Here is a 16,067-nt window from a genome sequence, read left to right as displayed (position 1 = left end):
TGTTCGCCTCTTCCTCGCGTTCTATGCAACTGCTCTTCTCACCTCCCTGGGGTAGTAATTCTTGGAGAAAGTCCCTTCGCACTGGGACGTACCAAAGTTCTTTTTAATGCAGGCTGTTGGGGATTATGTAGAGACCACGGTGCTCCATGTCTGGGCGGTAACAGGTAGAACTGCAGCTGACAATGTAACTGCTAGGAGGGTGTTGCATGAGGATTGGTTCGGGGCAAAGACGATGTTGTGCCTTGGAGCTTCATCAAGTGGTTAGGGTTCGGACAGTAACGCACTCTTAGGGTTCATCCAATATCGATTTACCCCTTGCGTATCCCTCACATCATATCCACAGCATAAGCAACTCTCACATGACCCCTCGCCACCGCTGGCTCCCTTGCCTCCTGAAGTCACGGGATATACACTATTCGCACGCCATGGCACCGCATCCAAGGCCTCCGATGCTTTCATCCATAGCCTCGATACGCCAAAACCAATGTGCCAGAAAATTTAATCGCATTGGGCACCAAACGAATTAATATTCTCGCTCCCAGTGGTATCACTCCCATGTCTCCTACTACTGGGGCAGAAGGGGTTTTGCCACAAGCATAATATTAGTCCTTTGCCCCCGAGTCACGGGATCATATGATCTCATCTCCCCTCGCTACCAGCGACAGAGTATGGGCTTCGAATCCCCCCGTGGTTCCTATCTGTGCTATGGCATCAATTACACGGTGGCTAAGGGTTATATTGGTCAGACCAAAGCCGGCAAGTTTTTCATTCGTCAAAGGGCAGAGCGGGAGAACATTCGCGAAAGAAAGCAATAAGAGCACTTTACCAAAGGACATAAATACCTCTCCCCGTGGTGTGGAAGACCCCTCTCTTTCTTTCTCCAGAGAAAATGAGAAAATCTGAGTATTCGTTATGTTTGCGCGTTAGGGTGAGGAGAAGCGGTAAGAGTTGCAGGGGCTTGGTGTGAGGAGGCTTGTTATGTTTTGCGCTCGGTTTTGATCTTCGATGATTTTTTTCTTTGGCTCGATCGATTGAGAAGCAATCGTTATTGCGGACGGGCGCAAGGCGTTCAGATCACGACTTGAGAGAACATATGTTGAAAGAAGCTATAGGGAGGCCACACGAGGCCACGAGCTGAGAGAACGACCACGCGTGGAAAGATCCTCAACATGCGCGGCAAGACCGTCAACATGCATGGTAAAAACATGCATGGAAAGGTCCTCTAACGTATGGAAAGACCTTCAACATGCGTAGATCGATCTCCAAATCGCGATCCCACAGCGATCGCGACCGACGACCTCCAAATGGTATATAAGTTCCGCCAACCGCTATCCGAGCATCAATGCTTACACGGACCCCGACTAGAAAACATGACCGCCCTCGCAGACGACCTGGTGTCGTCAAAATAACGTTTTTTTCCCGCTTCGGGACCCACCTCGATAGCGAGCGCCACGGGAACAGCAACGCACGTACCCCACCGTGTGAAGACGGTGTCGACCCCTTCGCGACGACCGCCGGTGCAGCTAACGATAATACGACTGCTGATGAGGAGGACGGCTAACGGGATGGCTAATTGGCTAATTGCAGCGACAATGGCTACCTTGATCGCGAGGTTTGCTAACTGGAGTAGGTGTCCGTGGCGACGGGGTGGAAGTAAGCTCGCGGAACGGCTTCGAGGGGGGGAAGTCGAAGATGGAGCAAGGAGACGGAAGTTCCATGGATTACCGAGGGCGCCAGAGCACAGGAGATTGAAAAGCACGGCGAAAGGGCTAGATTAGAGAAGCCAGAAGTCGGTGTTGAGCGTGCAAAAAGAGCGGCTAACACAGGGTGCTATTCTGATCCCAGCCGATGGGGTTCATGTATATATATGCAGATTTGCTGGATGCAAATGGTATTTATTTTTCATGTTACTAGCCAAAGTATTTGTAAAAAACTGGCTGGCCACTTGGCTTTGGTCTCGATAGCTGAGAGAGCGTATCCACATATGGAGCAGAAAGGAGGATCGACCACGCCATATGGTCTGTAGGCTGCGAGGTAAGGTAATCTGTCACTTTCCCTTTCCCATCTAAATGTCCACAGTGGAAGTCGGGATTGAAGTGCGCGAGCTTGGAGGAGTAGCATAGTGTCACTGCGGGCTTCTGCCTTTTGTATTTCTCCTTTTAGTTCGCAGAGAAGAGAGAGGCGGTGAATGATGTGCCAAAAATTTGTGGTCATTCCTAGAAGGGAGTCGACGGCGTTGTGGGGCGTGTGGCCCCTAAGATGTTTAACGGGAGAAGAGGTGTTGAAGTTGACGAGATGGACGGTGTGCCAAAAGAGAGTGTTGTGATAACATCATAGTATCGTCTCATCCAAAAAGTACAAAAGCATGGATATTTCTCTCCGGCTGCTTGCCTGCGTGTCGTCGGGAGGGCTGGTCCAATGCCCGCGCTATTATGGCCAATGTTCATTAGTTCCGTTGAGGCAATAAGTGAAGAGGATCGTAGCATTGCGACGATGGCATTTTCTGGGACACTCGGAGCATGGAAGATCGTTAAAGAGGTGTGGCGGAGGGGTGACGAAGGCGAGGAGGTGGATTGGAGAACCATTTGTAGAGAAAAGGGGGTCAATCTCGTCTTTGGATGATTAGTAATGGATGATGTTACCATCTTGGAGCTGGTCATTTTCTATGGAATTTGCCCGTCCCGAGTCGAACCCACCCAACGAAGCTCCCTCCACATGAGAGTTCAAGATAAACATCGGTTATGTCCATGAACTCGTTCGGGAGTGAGGCTGAGTTCTTAATTTAAAGGGGGTGTAAGTACCATTTAAGTGAGATGCAGCTCTAACACACACCACGTTAGTCATGGAACCCTCTGCAGTATTGGAGATAATCGTAGTGGATTATTGGGTTAGAAGCTCATCAGGTGATCATCTAGCAATCATGGCCCGACAGTTGCAGAGCGAAAATCGCAGGTACTCTCGGTGGTTTAGCCTATGAGCAGGGTTTATATGGTATATATCTTCCGATAAACAAGTAATTATCACATACGACCATAGACTCAAGAGAACTGGGCATCCCGTCCGCTCTGCCATACATAACCTTGAGATCGGTGGATTAGTAGTTGGGTGGGTGACCACCAGCGAATACCCACTGTTGTATGTTTTTGTCTTTTTTATCAATAAGTTATAGATTTACTTCCTCCTTGTACATGTTTCACAGGCAGGTTCATGGCTTCCATTTGTCAGCATTGTGGTTTTGCCCACATGCCAAGCATCGGCCAGTTCGGATCCTGCTTGGATTGCGAGCTTCACAAATGTAGTCACCGCTTTATACTCTGCCATTGGGTTCGCCACGTATCTTTGGCCCTTTTTTTTTCTGCTTTATCAATGATATTCTAGGGGAGTCGGCGGCAATATCTGATCTCTTGGCTTTATAGTGCATTTAACAGTGACATATGCCGCTAGAAGTAGAAGGTCCGCTCCATTTACGTCGCCTTATAATTATCTAAGAACTGCGCACACTCCGCATCATGCGTCGACGCCTTCGAATACACGGGCTGCGGGTTATTGTTCAGGGACAGCTCGATCAACGTATTCTTGTTAGGGTTGTAGGCTGGCCAGCCAACTTGCTTGGTGAGCCCGTGGACGGGGTCAGCTGCGAAGGCAGCGTAGGCCTTTTGGATGTGTCCCTTAGCATCTGTCTGGGCGCCGACTTCGGGGAGGCCGCTGACGTCGGCGGAGGCGCCGAATATCATGTGTAGATCCACGCCGTGGTAGGCACCGCTGGTGGGGTAGAGTCTGGAAAGCGGTTAGCATCTGCTATTGGTGGATATACTGTAGTATAAGGAACGGACCTAGTGTTATCCCAGTCACCGTGATGTCTGTAGCGCCACGTAGGGACACCGCTCGCGACACGCTGCGCGGCCTCGAGAGCAGTCGCGCAGGTGAAACACTCGAGATTGAAGTCGTCCCACACGGACTGGTTCAAGATCTTACCCTGTCCGTATGCGGGTACCTTGTAGTATCCGGCCTCGTTGTGGTTGTTCCCAACCATGTATGGCTGCAATCGTTAGCCCATTAATCAAGTCCCCAAAAGTCACAAAACTTCGGCAAGGGACCCTCCTTACAATCTTGGCCAGATTCCCAGCCTGTGCGCGCTCGTAGTAGTTCGAGAAGACAAGCTTCTCATCAATTGTAGCCTGGAACGGTGGCTGCGCGCGCGCCTGGCTCGTTCCCGGCGGTGACGGGACCATTGCTGTCGCAGCACGAATATCATCCCAGTTCGCCTGCCGCATACATGCCATGGCATTTCCCTGCGCTCCACATCCGAGCTGGTCCGACACGTTATACCAGTTCTGCGCCGCCAATTCAAGCGTATTAAGCGGGAAGCTATACGCGTTACCAGAGAGCGCGATAACGCCCGCGACAATAGGATCGCTCTTATAAGCGTAAGCCCAGAAGTCGACGGCGAGCCCTCCTGAGGACTGTCCGAAGATGGTGATCTTTGAGCAGTCGCCGTTAAAGGCGCCAATGTTAGAGTGGATCCATTCTACAGCCAGGCGCTGATCTTGCATGCCCAGGTTCTGGGACTCGCCAGGGGCACCGGGGTAGCCGAAGATGTTGAGGCGGAAGTTCACAGTGACGACGACGACGTCCTCGGCGTCGGCGAGGTACTTGCCGGTGAAGAAGGGTGTGTCTGTGCCGCCAATCGACCATCCTAGAATGCAGAATTAGCTTTAGAAAGCAGACAATGACCGGAGGTGCTCACTGCCTCCGTGGAAGAACACCACGACAGGCTTGTTCTTCTTCGCGGTCGGCTTGCTCCACACATTCAGGTACAAACAATCCTCTCCCACCGGATTCCCAAGAGTATTTACAAAAGCATCAATGATCTTCTGGGACTGCGGCGTGTGCTCTGGGTAGTCCACCGCCTTAACCCCCGTCTGCGGACAATTGCTACACGCTCGTCAGCACATACCCTCGACCTCACTACACATAAACGATTCCTTACTTCGACTAGAATCACTCAAGTCAGCAAAAGTTTCCATTTTGTAGAATCCATTAGTCCAAAATATCTCCCCCAAGGCTCTCCCCCAACACTCACACCCGAAAAACTCACAAATTTATCCGCGACAAACACCACACTCGACGCCACAGGCCCCAACTTCGCCGGCGGCGCAAACCTCAGCTCCCCAACCGGCGGCTTCGCAAAAGGTACACCAAGGAACTCATACACACCCTCCGCCTCTGGCGCCTTATGTCCTGCAATACGCCCGCTATTTGTCGTGACCGTGAGATCGAGCACCGCTGCCACCACCGACATGAATGGCAGTACAAGGGAGGCCTTCATAATTGCTGTGATTGCTATGTCGTTTCAACTAAACAAACTGTCACGACAAAGCTGCAGTGGAGACAAGGATAGCGAAGTGATAAACCTGAAATATATGCCAATCCCCACCTGAGCTCCGTAGGCGTCCTAGTGTGATGCGTTGGCACAACTGCACTTTCGGGGCTTATGGCTCACAAATGGCGAATTATGGAAAATAAGAGCAAAGCACCTAGCAAGGCACGTAAGCTAATAATGGTCAAACTCTGGTACCACAGAATTGACGCGAGAGTGTAACGCGAAATTGACACAGAAGTATTGCTTCGGCTCACCACCCTGTTCACCCTCGCTTCACTTCGCCTCACACTTGTTCATTTGAGTCGGACAATCTGATAGCCAAAATTCACCTCCCCAACCAGTTCCCTCACAGGCTCAACAACTCTTGAGAGCGAATCCACCATGCAGCTTTGTGCCAACTTGATAGCAGCCAGAGCTCGAAACCCCGGCTCATTCAGTTCTTGGGAATCTGATGGCACCTCAAGATATGGCGGAAAAGGCCTTCCATTGTTGATGGACGCAGAGAGAAGTATTAATAAGGACGTGGCTTTATGTGCTTCGGTGCTAGTTTCTAGCCTCGATTTTGCAAACTGGAACGCCAAACCAGAGAGGGTGACTCCCTCCGTGCAGCTATAAATGTCTCGGATGCGAAACTAATTACTGGAAAGGTAGTTGATAATACTGCAATTTAATTAAGCATTAGCTTCTGATCTATGTTGGGGGGGGGGGCAATAGTCTTCATCGTATTACTTACTTTTGAACTTCATCAATGATCGATGTATAAATTTCTTTGGCAAATTCGCCTCCGAAATTGGGACCCCAATCCATAAATGACAAAGTTCCGTCTCATCGATTTCTGCAAAGCAAACTGCTTCTGTAGTAGATCCTGTCGTGACTTTTCAAGTCTCCGCCCTGGGCTGGAGCGCGAAGACTCATGTCGACTTCCTTGTCCTGCAATCGATGGTCGACAGTAGACGTCGTTGAGTTGAGGTAGTTGGCGAGAAGGAATAATTAGGCTGCGCACTGGGTACTCACGAGTCGAGTAGTAGAATTTTTACTCACCCAGCTGAGTTACTCACTCATGTCCCGAGTATTGTTGAATGAGGATTACTCACTTGCTGAGTACCTAGTATGGGTCTTGGCAACTCAGTTATATCACGTGTTTGATTAGCCATTACTTATGTTAAAAACGGGGCGCGACTTCATTGATCAAGACGCCATAACTCCATAACTCCATAACTCCATTCCCATATTGTTGATGTCCTATTCCACACTATAACCTTTGGCCTTTAGGTACCAGGTTACCAGAAGGTTGCCAGAACTCAATTCCTGGGTGAGACACATTTCCATCGATTAAGCCCACAGCTCCATGATTAAAACATCATATCCCGCAAACGCCGAACCAATATCATATCCTTTGCCTGAATTGTCACTCTCTTCGCATAAATAGCGAGAAGGTTTATCACTATAACTGTTAGTATGTCCCTATCACTATGTTTAAACATCATACTCTCAAATTCTCGAATGAGGAAGCATTCAGCAGCTTCCTGAAGAGCTAGGATAGCAGATTGCTGGAAGCGAAGATTGGACTTGAAGTCTTCTGCAATTTCCCTAACAAGACGTTGGAATGGGAGCTTTGGGATAATTAGGCTAGTATTGAGTTGCTGTCTTCTGATATCGCGGAGAGCCTTGGTGCCTATATGTTTATTAGAGAGTTCTGGTAATCCTCTGGTAATCCTCTGGTAATCCTCTGGTAATCCTCTTACCAGACTTTGCGCGGCGCGTGGCCTTCTGAGCATGATTGTTGCTAGCTTGAGATGAGCGAACTGGAGCTTTTCTTGCTGTGCCCACGGCCTTTTCCTTTCCCTTTCCACCAAGCCCAGAGCCAGCTCGTAATCCAAGTGGCATCCTTGGTGCTGTGCCACTAGTTGATCTCCTAGCAGTTTGCTTGGTACGAGCCATTTGCTAATATCAAGGTGAGTTAGTGAAGTAAACACAAGACAAAGAAGTAGATCAAAAGATATGTGTACTTACAGTGAGTTTGTAGGAAGAATATTGCAGAAGAAGAGTATAGAAAAGAGGTAGAGGTTGAAAGGTATGTGTTTTATATGAAGGTGCATGTTGTGGTGTTGCTTTTGGAACAATAATTCTTTGTAGGTGAATATTCCTTCACGAATATTTTTATTTGCAACTTTAAAATAACCACGACCTTAGAACCACCTTCCTTGGTTACTCCCTCCAATCTACACATTCTTCTTCCCTTTTGCGCCTTCACCTCTTCACTAGGACTTCAAGTAAGTTTATTATCTTGATTCTATAGCCAGAACTTCTGGCGATCTTCTGCTAATCACGTGTTTAGTATGGCGAAACGCAAGGCACCTGAAGAACTCTCCACTAATGTGAATACTATCAAAGCTCACCACCGCGTCTCCAACCTTACTGAATATGAGAAGGCTGTTCACTTAGCACTCAAGGCTGACCATGCTGATCTGAGCTACTACTTAAAGAAGTTATATAAGTCTGCAAAGTATATCGCTGCCTCTACTGAAGACAAGACATGTCTACAGAATGAATTGAAGGTTGAGCGTATTCGTGTTCGGTAAGTTCCTACTGGTAATCTCTGGTAGCCTCAATCTAACTATAAACAGGACTGAGAAGGGTACCCATGCATCTTGCATTGCGAATCAGAAAGTCAAGAATATTAGCGCCTCTTCTTCTCCACAAGCCCCACCATCTACTCCGCCCAAACAACTTCTGTCTGAGCTTGCTGCATTTGAGGGTATCTCAAGTATTCCAATCGATGACAATCATAACAGCGAATGGGAGGATACTGAGGTTGAAGACGATTTGGAGTTGGAGCTTATGTTACAGCGCGAGATATTTTAAATGACGAGGCTGTTCTACCGGATGAGCTTTCCGATGAAGAGATCACTAGCACCCAGGCTCTCTTAACTCAAGCGCACATTGATGTATGCTACCTCATAATCTGGTAATCTTCTGGTGATACTAATAGTTGATAGGCCCATGAAGAGTCCAATTTCCGCAAGTGGCAACATTTCTGGGATAGCTGTATCCACTCATATACGAGAAAGGCTGGAAAGCTGAGAAAGAAGCCTGAGCGTCTCTTTGAGTATATGCCGTGGGTTGATGTAGAGGAAGGGTACGTCTCTGATCATCCTAGCAATCTTCTGGCAATACTAATTGTTTATTATAGCACTTTTCATGAGGTTATCCCACCACATAAATATTTCTGTTTGTACGAGCAGGCAGTTTGGAAAGTGGGCCTAATTACCAGGACCTGTGCAGTGGTACCCAAAGTCTTACAATTTTGTCGACAATGGATGGTTGCAAATATCCACTCATAGTTCTAGCTTCAAAGAGGCGTTCTTACTTGTCTACTCTAAGAAGTTTGATAAGGAAAAGTGGGCTAAGGTATCAGCTGCACAGGATATGTTGTTCCTGGAGCTAGAGTAGAGGAGAACTTGAGTTGCTAAAGTTATAGCGCTGGAGTACCTTTCGCGTTGGAAAACCAGGTATTTAAGTACTTCATCGTAGCCAGACTTCTGGTAACCTTCTGATAATCGAGCAATTTGCCAAATGCCATCTCAATACTCAGAGTTGTTTGATTCTGACAGTATTCTCAGACTCTTTTCCGTCTTCTCAACGACTATCCTCATTAAATTAAGTCTGTAAGGACACAGGGCACCCAGCTCACAGTAATAGCATATGAGAGTGCGAGTCAGAGGCTAAACGGATGCTATCCTATAGGTCTACTACGAAGGATACAAAAAAGATGAAGAGAGGAACCCCCGTTGGGTCAATCTCCTTAAGTACCCGAAACGGGTCTGACTCAGCTAACCTGCCTTAACTCTTATCATGTGACCGTAACCTGCCCGACTCAGATCCTTTCCATCACTGAGGGACAGGCATCCTTACAAAGTCCCTGCAGGCCTTGAATATATTGGCAAGTTAAACCAATTCGTCAAATGGACTAAGGATACACACGATATATTCATTGAGTGGTGGAAGCTATCACGATGGTATGAACAACACTCAGATCATACTACAAAACTCCTTATGAAGATTGCATGGGATTCAACCAACTGGAGTTCTCAATACTGGAGAAGTTATCACCAAGGAGCAGACCGGCTTTCTGGAGAACCATGTGTTATTTGTACTTATTGTTCGAAGGCCCTTACGCATCCTGCAATCAAGTCTGCTGGCCCAAAGTCTATGGCAACACATCTTGCATCAGACATTTGCAAAAAGAAGTCACAGATGGGAAGGATAGTCTCTATCAAATGCGAATCAATCAAATGCAACCTCAACAAGTAAGGATTACCAGATTATTACCAGAATTATGTAGGTTAATACCTATAATAAGATCATATTCTCACACAAGAGACATTTTATGAACAAGTTCTATACACAGTTATCTTGACTCATAGCTCGTTCCGCTCAGTCGAGGATCCTCATCAAGACCCTATAAATACTTTAGGTATTAGTAGGTCTGGCCGGCCTCATCAAGCAAGGTGGAGGGATGTTCTTAAGCATATATAATAGATAATAGCGTTCTAATAATCTTCTGATAATCATGGTACTTAGATAGAGGAATATACATGATTCGTTCTCACAGCTTACTAGAGATGGCGAGAGTGATGCTAATAGATGTAATACTTTAACTTAACCATAAAACAGTATTAATCGTATGAGGGACTGTTCACATGATGCATAAATCTTACACGTGATAGCCGAGTACTCACCGGGTTTTTACAGAGTAACTGAGTATTGACCTCACTCACCGAGTCGAGTAAAAGGTTCAGCTACTCACCCAGCTGAGTAACCCACTGAGCGAGTGAGCCGAGTATTGAGCGAGTAGTGCGCAGCCTAGGAATAATGAAGTCCCCAAGTCTCTGCGAAGAACAAAACCTTCCGTAATTGGCACAGGGAAGTTAGTGAATATGTAGGCAACAATGCGAAACTAATTACTGCAAAGGTAGTTGATAATACTGCAATTTAATTAAGCATTAGCTTCTGATCTATGTTGGGGGGGGGGCAAGAAGCCGATAGGGGGCTAACAAATATATCTCATAAAATGCCTGGCCCGTCGCAGTTGCTGCCTTTCTACAATCCACACGGACCTGTAATTCATACTCTATATCTCAATTAGTATCAGAGGTAATTTACGACGGTGTTAAATTCCCCGAAACGGAAAGTTGTAGTACATACCGACGATTAGTACGTGGGTGATAGCCCCTGAAGCAATAGCGACCAGAAATCTAGGATACTTGACAAGGAAGTAGAAGTAGACCATAAGAAAAAGAAAGAGAAAAACGATAATTCCGGCAGTCTTCTGTCCAACAATATACCAGTTAATGAATACCGCGACTGTTGCTAGCACGGTTGTGCCTAGATTTGTTATCAAGGTGAACACGGGCGCTGGCAGTCGTTGGGTTCATCCCAAGGCAAATTCTCGCTACCCCCCATGGCTCGCTGCCCAAAAAAAACCTGCGTGTTTGATGATACATTACTAATGCATTATAGTACATTAAAGATTTAATCCTTAACGAAGATAACTTCATGGTAGTATGCTTCTATATAGAGGTAGCTAAAGTGTTATTGAAAAGGGAAGATTAACATGACCTTTAAGAGGGTTAAAGCTTCTAAGATTAACGAGGTTATATTTGCTACATTTCTACTAGAGTCAAATAAAGGTACGACTCTAATTCATTTATAAAGCATTACTAATGTATTAGTAATGACATTTGTTCAGGTTTTTGTTAACTAAGAAGCCATCATCGCGATACTCATCGACGCAATGGTCACCCGCGCGCCAAACTTGGAGGGGTCAGATCCAAAGAATTTAGGTATGACTCTGAGTTGATCGCCAAACGCCTGCCAGAAGTTTTTGGGAGGTAGATGCTCGGGGTCTTTGGGAGTCTGGAGTGAGTGTCCAAGGGAGACTGTCTGGACATCGGCTCCCACGCCACCGGCTTTGTAGATTCCTGGGTTCGAATCTTCGCCATGAATAAGCCCTTTTACCAACTTTGTCACAATCTTTAGAGAAGGAAAGATAAATTGTCGTTTCTCCAATGTTCCGTCTGTAACCCTTGACTCGGCACATCGAACAAAGGCTAGGATCCTTTTTGAAACGGAGTACATAAGGTATTTGTTGAAGGATGAGGTTGCTCAGACTGATTGGTTGGGCGCGACTGGAACCCGATACTTACCACAGATATAGACATGTTTATCATGAATTTTCCACGTGGAAGAATCGTAACAGACAAGATAGAGACCACTATGATCAAATACCCAAAATTCACGTACGGGACTAGGCAATATCGATTGCTCTACCACGACCATGTCGTCAGGGATTGGCTGCCCGCCGCTCGTAGCTATTATACTTCGGTCTTCACCACCCTGGGTACCTTTCAGTGCCTGTCTAGCTTTGCTTGCTTGGTATTCATTTATACGGAGTCGTCTTGTTTTGGCATGAGCTATACGAGCGGGGTGCGAGTTTGTTCGCCGCTGATCCTTCGCCGACGTGGCATCTCCTTGACGGGACAGATTGACGAATTGGATTATTCCCAGCCCGCTCGACGCCACCATTAGATACTTTTGGTAGACGGCAGAATTGAAGCAAGCTCTTGGAATTGCTAGCAAACGTTGTGTTCGATTTCGGAATGCATGGGATGGAAGGGTCAGCTACGAACGACACATGGTTCGGTTCCTATGATATGAATTTGGTCTGATCATATTTCGAACACAACAGTGTAGCTTGCTATTGGGCATCATATCATTTAGCTATTTCCAACTTATAAAGCTTAATCGATTATCCATTTATGCCAAGACTTGCTCCTTCTGAATGAGGGATAGGTTCCTCCGAAACGGCGGAGTTCCAAGCATGGCCAGCGCGTACTTATCAACAGCGAACCGGAACCACTTGAGGATCGTAATTGCGAAGGGCAAGAGGATTTAGATAGAAATATTAAAAATTTATTAAAAATATAGCTATTATCACTCCCACATGAAATCTAACCTACAACTTCTCTATCTCTATTGGCAAGCTTCTCCTTTTCATTTCTTGCATGGTTCTCCACGCCGACCTCTGACAAATCGACCTTAGCACGCCAGCCCATCCACCAGGGGCCGTCAAACAGCTCCTCCATTCTTTCCATTGGAATCCCCTTTGTTTCAGGGGCCCAAATACCAAGCAGGACGAATCCAACAGCGCAGACTATCGCCCAGAAAATATACGCGCCCCAAACATCAAGGCTCACGAACATATTTGGCGTTACGCGCACCACGGCAAATTGGAAGAACCAGTGCAGGGCCATGTTTGTTGCATAGCACACGCTGCGAATGCGCGTGGGGTATATTTCCGTGCCATAGAGGTACTGCACTGTGCAGAGACCGATTGACCATCCAACAGCGTAGATGAATACCGAGGCGATGGCTGCATCGGATGCTGACTTGTTGCCGGAGTCCGCGAAGATGGACATGTATATTGACATGTAGATGTGGGTAATGCATTGAAGTCCGAGGCCAGTAAGCATGCATCGGCGGCGTCCAAATACATCGACAAGACCCCAGGTAAACACCATTGTAAACACAAGCTTCACAATGCCGTATGCCCCCGAGTGATTAGAGAGGTATTGGTTCCAACTACGCCTGCGTAGGTGAAAATCTAATTTAATTGTTAGCAGATATCACCCATGGACACGTTAAAACGTACCTCGGGAATATAATAAGTAATTCCGTTTCCTCCGCTCCACTGTGCAACAGTTTGCATAGCAGCGCCCAGTAAGAAACGTTTGCGATAAGTCGATATCGTAGCAACCTCTTTGAAAATTGTCCATATTGGGACTCCAGCAAGGTTTTGCTGTCTCAGCTGTATTTGCTGCTGGATTTCTTCATATTCCAGGGACAAAGCAGGGTCGCTTTTATCAGAGTGGCGAAGACGTTCAAGAACCGCAAGAGCCTCCTGGCCACGGTCTTTGGATGCTAGCCATCGAGGGTATCGGACAGGAAAAACGAACATATGAAAGCAATTCCAACAGGAATGAGCGGTATAGCCTGGACAAGGCGATATTGAGCAGCACCGACGGGCATAGTGCCGTTCACAGCATAATTAATGAAGAAGCCTGGTTATAGTTAGTGGTGTTGTCGTACCATCAGGCTTCGGGTGGACCTACCAATCGACAGAATGTGAGAAGCAGCACCATATACATGCTGACAATAATTCCTCTGGTCTTTGCAGGAGCAATCTCGGAGAGATACAGGGGTGCAACGACGGTAAGTCCTCCGGACCCCAACCCTCCCCAAATCCTGGCAAATAGCATGAAGCCAACAATACCAGACGAAAAGACCTGCATGAAAGATACGCTAGCCCATAGTACAACAAACAGTTGCCAGCATCGTAATCGACCCAGTCTGTCGGTGAGAGCAAGGGCGATTAAGGAGCCGAACGCCGCACCAAGAACGCCAAACGATGATATGTTGGCTTTGCGGTCTGCGAGGCCTGATGGGTCGTTTTTCCAGAGCGAGGGTACCAGCCCATAATCATTCTTGAATGACTTCAATCCAACAGAGGCACTAAACCCTCCTTCGTCGTATCCTATATAATATAGTTAGTGGCTGTAGCGGCAAAGATTCGGGTATGCCGTACCTTTCGGAATACTTCCTGATGCAATCACCAGAATGGTGAAATACATAGTACGGATTGATGTCAAACATGGCCCCTCAGTAAATAAGCAGCAATGTGAAACGAATGTGCCAAAACTGTAATAGCAAAAGTTGGGAAGCAACCCCAGCTTTATTCAACTGTTATATGTGGGGTAGTCGTGACCCAACGTTCATTGCGGATTTTGCGGGGGGAAAACGTGAGCTTCGCGTGGTATCCGTTATATCTTCCCGGATTCGGCACCAGAGTGAAGTTGCCCAGAAATATTAACCTGACACCAGCAGTGTAGGCTCTGCCATGAAGCTGACAGGAGTGAAGTCGGGTGATGGAGGGAGTCTCCCCTCGGAAGTTGGCCGCCGAGACCGTGCACACGTTGCACAAACCCCACAAGTTTGTGCTCTCGGTCAACTTCCGATGGCAAACGCGGCGGCAAACGACTTCAACACGTTACCGACCTAACAAAATCGTATTTTTGACCACAACGTAGCTAGTGGTATCTTATCATGCCGAGGACACGCAATTACGCATTACGGAGTCATCTATCCGGTGCACTAATTGGGTATATATTTATAATTCTCTTTTTCTCTTCATATTCGCATTTTTTACAAGACTTGGTGATGCCGTAGCCACGCGAATTCTCGTCGAGCCTCCTTTTACGAACTTTTTTTATCTCGTCTATACTCTATATAATATCTCTTAAAGGATTGTGCAGAGAATGATCATATCTGTGATTGGCCTAGCCAGATCCATCATGAGGCGCTTTATGCGTCCTATTTTCTTTCTAGCCAGAGCATCATCTTGGAGACAATACTGGACCGGCTCGCGCCCGACACAGAAAGCTTCTATTCGAGAATTACTCCTTCAAAAGATCCCCCACAAATCATGGGACAGCCATATGCACGTAGTCGACCCAACGCAATATCCTCTCGCCGAAGGGGCACAATATACCCCCCAACCTCATCTTCTATCAGACGCCTTAACATTCGAGTCAACACTGGGTATCTATAAGATCGTCCTTGTTCAGCCATCAATTTATGGCAACGATAACTCGTGCATGCTCGACGCCTTACGCAGGATTGGCCCTCAAAATGGGCGCGCTGTTGTAACATTCGACCCGAAATCAATCAATTCTTTAACTCTCGATGTGTGGCAGAGGATAGGGGTCCGAGGAGTCAGAATCAACCTGCAATCTGTGAGCCAGCAGATGGATCCAGTTGAGCTCACGGCCACCTTGCAACAATATGCGGACATAATACGCCCATATGGCTGGGTGTTGCAGCTTTATGTCCCGCTCAATACGGCGACTGTATTGGAGACCGTTGTTCCGAAATTAGGAGTGAAGGTTTGCTTGGATCATTTTGGATGCCCAACGCTATCCGGTACTTTTGGATATCCAGTCGCTGGTGACCCATACTCCCTCCCGGGATTTACGTCGCTCGTCAACCTTCTATCGCAAGGAAGTACATATTTGAAAATGTCTGCACCATATCGGCTGAGCCCAGATGCTGGACATCTGGATTTGGAGCCTATGGCGAAAGAGCTGCTGAGAGTTGCGCCGAACCAGATAGTGTTTGCATCCGATTGGCCGCATACACGATATGAGGGATTGGACATCAAGCCATTGTGGAAAGTGTGGTGGAGTGGTGCGGCGATGATAATACCCTGATAGAGAGGATTTTTAAATATAATGCTGAGGATCTGTGGTCAGTTAGCAATGAAAAATAGAACTTACACGAGGCAGCAGATGATTTGTGATAATAACCACGAGAGAGCTGACCACAGCCGAGCGATTAATGATAAAATTTAGAAAGGCGAGACATACCCAAGGCCAACACGATGCAAAGATAGCAGGTTATTGCAGCATGTATCAGCGTGTCCGAAAGTGGCATAGTGATGATGTGTGAACTCTATTCTTGGGCCGCCAGAGCCTTTGACAAGCATGCCAGGACAATTATTGGCATTCGTCATTGTTTTAATAGCCCTATTACCACAATCGCGACACTGTCGCATCGATGGGCTCCA

At 47.1% G+C, this 16,067-nt stretch overlaps 5 protein-coding genes across 5 annotated transcripts; 3 read left to right on the top strand and 2 right to left on the bottom strand.

The window, feature by feature from the left end:
• Positions 1–1,246: 1,246 nt before the first annotated feature.
• Positions 1,247–1,561, top strand: VC83_08933 (uncharacterized protein; the record flags this gene model as incomplete). Its single annotated transcript, XM_024472474.1, has 3 exons — positions 1,247–1,307; positions 1,366–1,396; positions 1,444–1,561. 3 exons carry the CDS (start codon positions 1,247–1,249, stop codon positions 1,559–1,561), a joined length of 210 nt encoding a protein of 69 aa, XP_024320050.1.
• A 1,471-nt stretch (positions 1,562–3,032) lies between these two features.
• Positions 3,033–6,458, bottom strand: VC83_08932 (uncharacterized protein). Its single transcript, XM_024472473.1, has 7 exons — positions 6,117–6,458; positions 5,099–6,043; positions 4,991–4,995; positions 4,748–4,935; positions 4,107–4,696; positions 3,834–4,039; positions 3,033–3,777 (listed from the first exon to the last, which is right to left on the bottom strand). Exons 2-7 carry the CDS (start codon positions 5,327–5,329, stop codon positions 3,465–3,467), a joined length of 1,533 nt encoding a protein of 510 aa, XP_024320051.1. The 5' UTR covers positions 5,330–6,043; positions 6,117–6,458; the 3' UTR covers positions 3,033–3,464.
• A 35-nt stretch (positions 6,459–6,493) lies between these two features.
• Positions 6,494–8,836, top strand: VC83_08931 (uncharacterized protein; the record flags this gene model as incomplete). The annotated part of the gene is made up of 5 exons (XM_024472472.1): positions 6,494–7,961; positions 8,011–8,141; positions 8,234–8,331; positions 8,383–8,522; positions 8,734–8,836. The coding sequence occupies exons 1-5, from the start codon at positions 7,723–7,725 to the stop codon at positions 8,834–8,836; spliced, it is 711 nt and encodes a 236-aa protein (XP_024320049.1). The 5' UTR covers positions 6,494–7,722.
• A 2,310-nt stretch (positions 8,837–11,146) lies between these two features.
• Positions 11,147–14,076, bottom strand: VC83_08930 (uncharacterized protein; the record flags this gene model as incomplete). Its single annotated transcript, XM_024472471.1, has 6 exons — positions 11,147–11,407; positions 12,406–13,033; positions 13,138–13,357; positions 13,402–13,506; positions 13,554–13,979; positions 14,031–14,076. 6 exons carry the CDS (start codon positions 14,074–14,076, stop codon positions 11,147–11,149), a joined length of 1,686 nt encoding a protein of 561 aa, XP_024320054.1.
• Positions 14,077–14,796: 720 nt separating this feature from the next.
• Positions 14,797–15,711, top strand: VC83_08929 (uncharacterized protein; the record flags this gene model as incomplete). Its single annotated transcript, XM_024472470.1, has 1 exon — positions 14,797–15,711. The coding sequence occupies one exon, from the start codon at positions 14,797–14,799 to the stop codon at positions 15,709–15,711; it is 915 nt and encodes a 304-aa protein (XP_024320007.1).
• Between the last annotated feature and the right edge of the window lie 356 nt (positions 15,712–16,067).

The sequence above is a fragment of the Pseudogymnoascus destructans genome (assembly GCF_001641265.1).
Source record: "Pseudogymnoascus destructans isolate 20631-21 unplaced genomic scaffold scaffold_31, whole genome shotgun sequence".
NCBI lineage: Eukaryota > Fungi > Ascomycota > Leotiomycetes > Thelebolales > Thelebolaceae > Pseudogymnoascus > Pseudogymnoascus destructans.
Note: the sequence above shows the minus strand (reverse complement) of the source record. Positions and strands in the feature narration are given on the sequence as shown.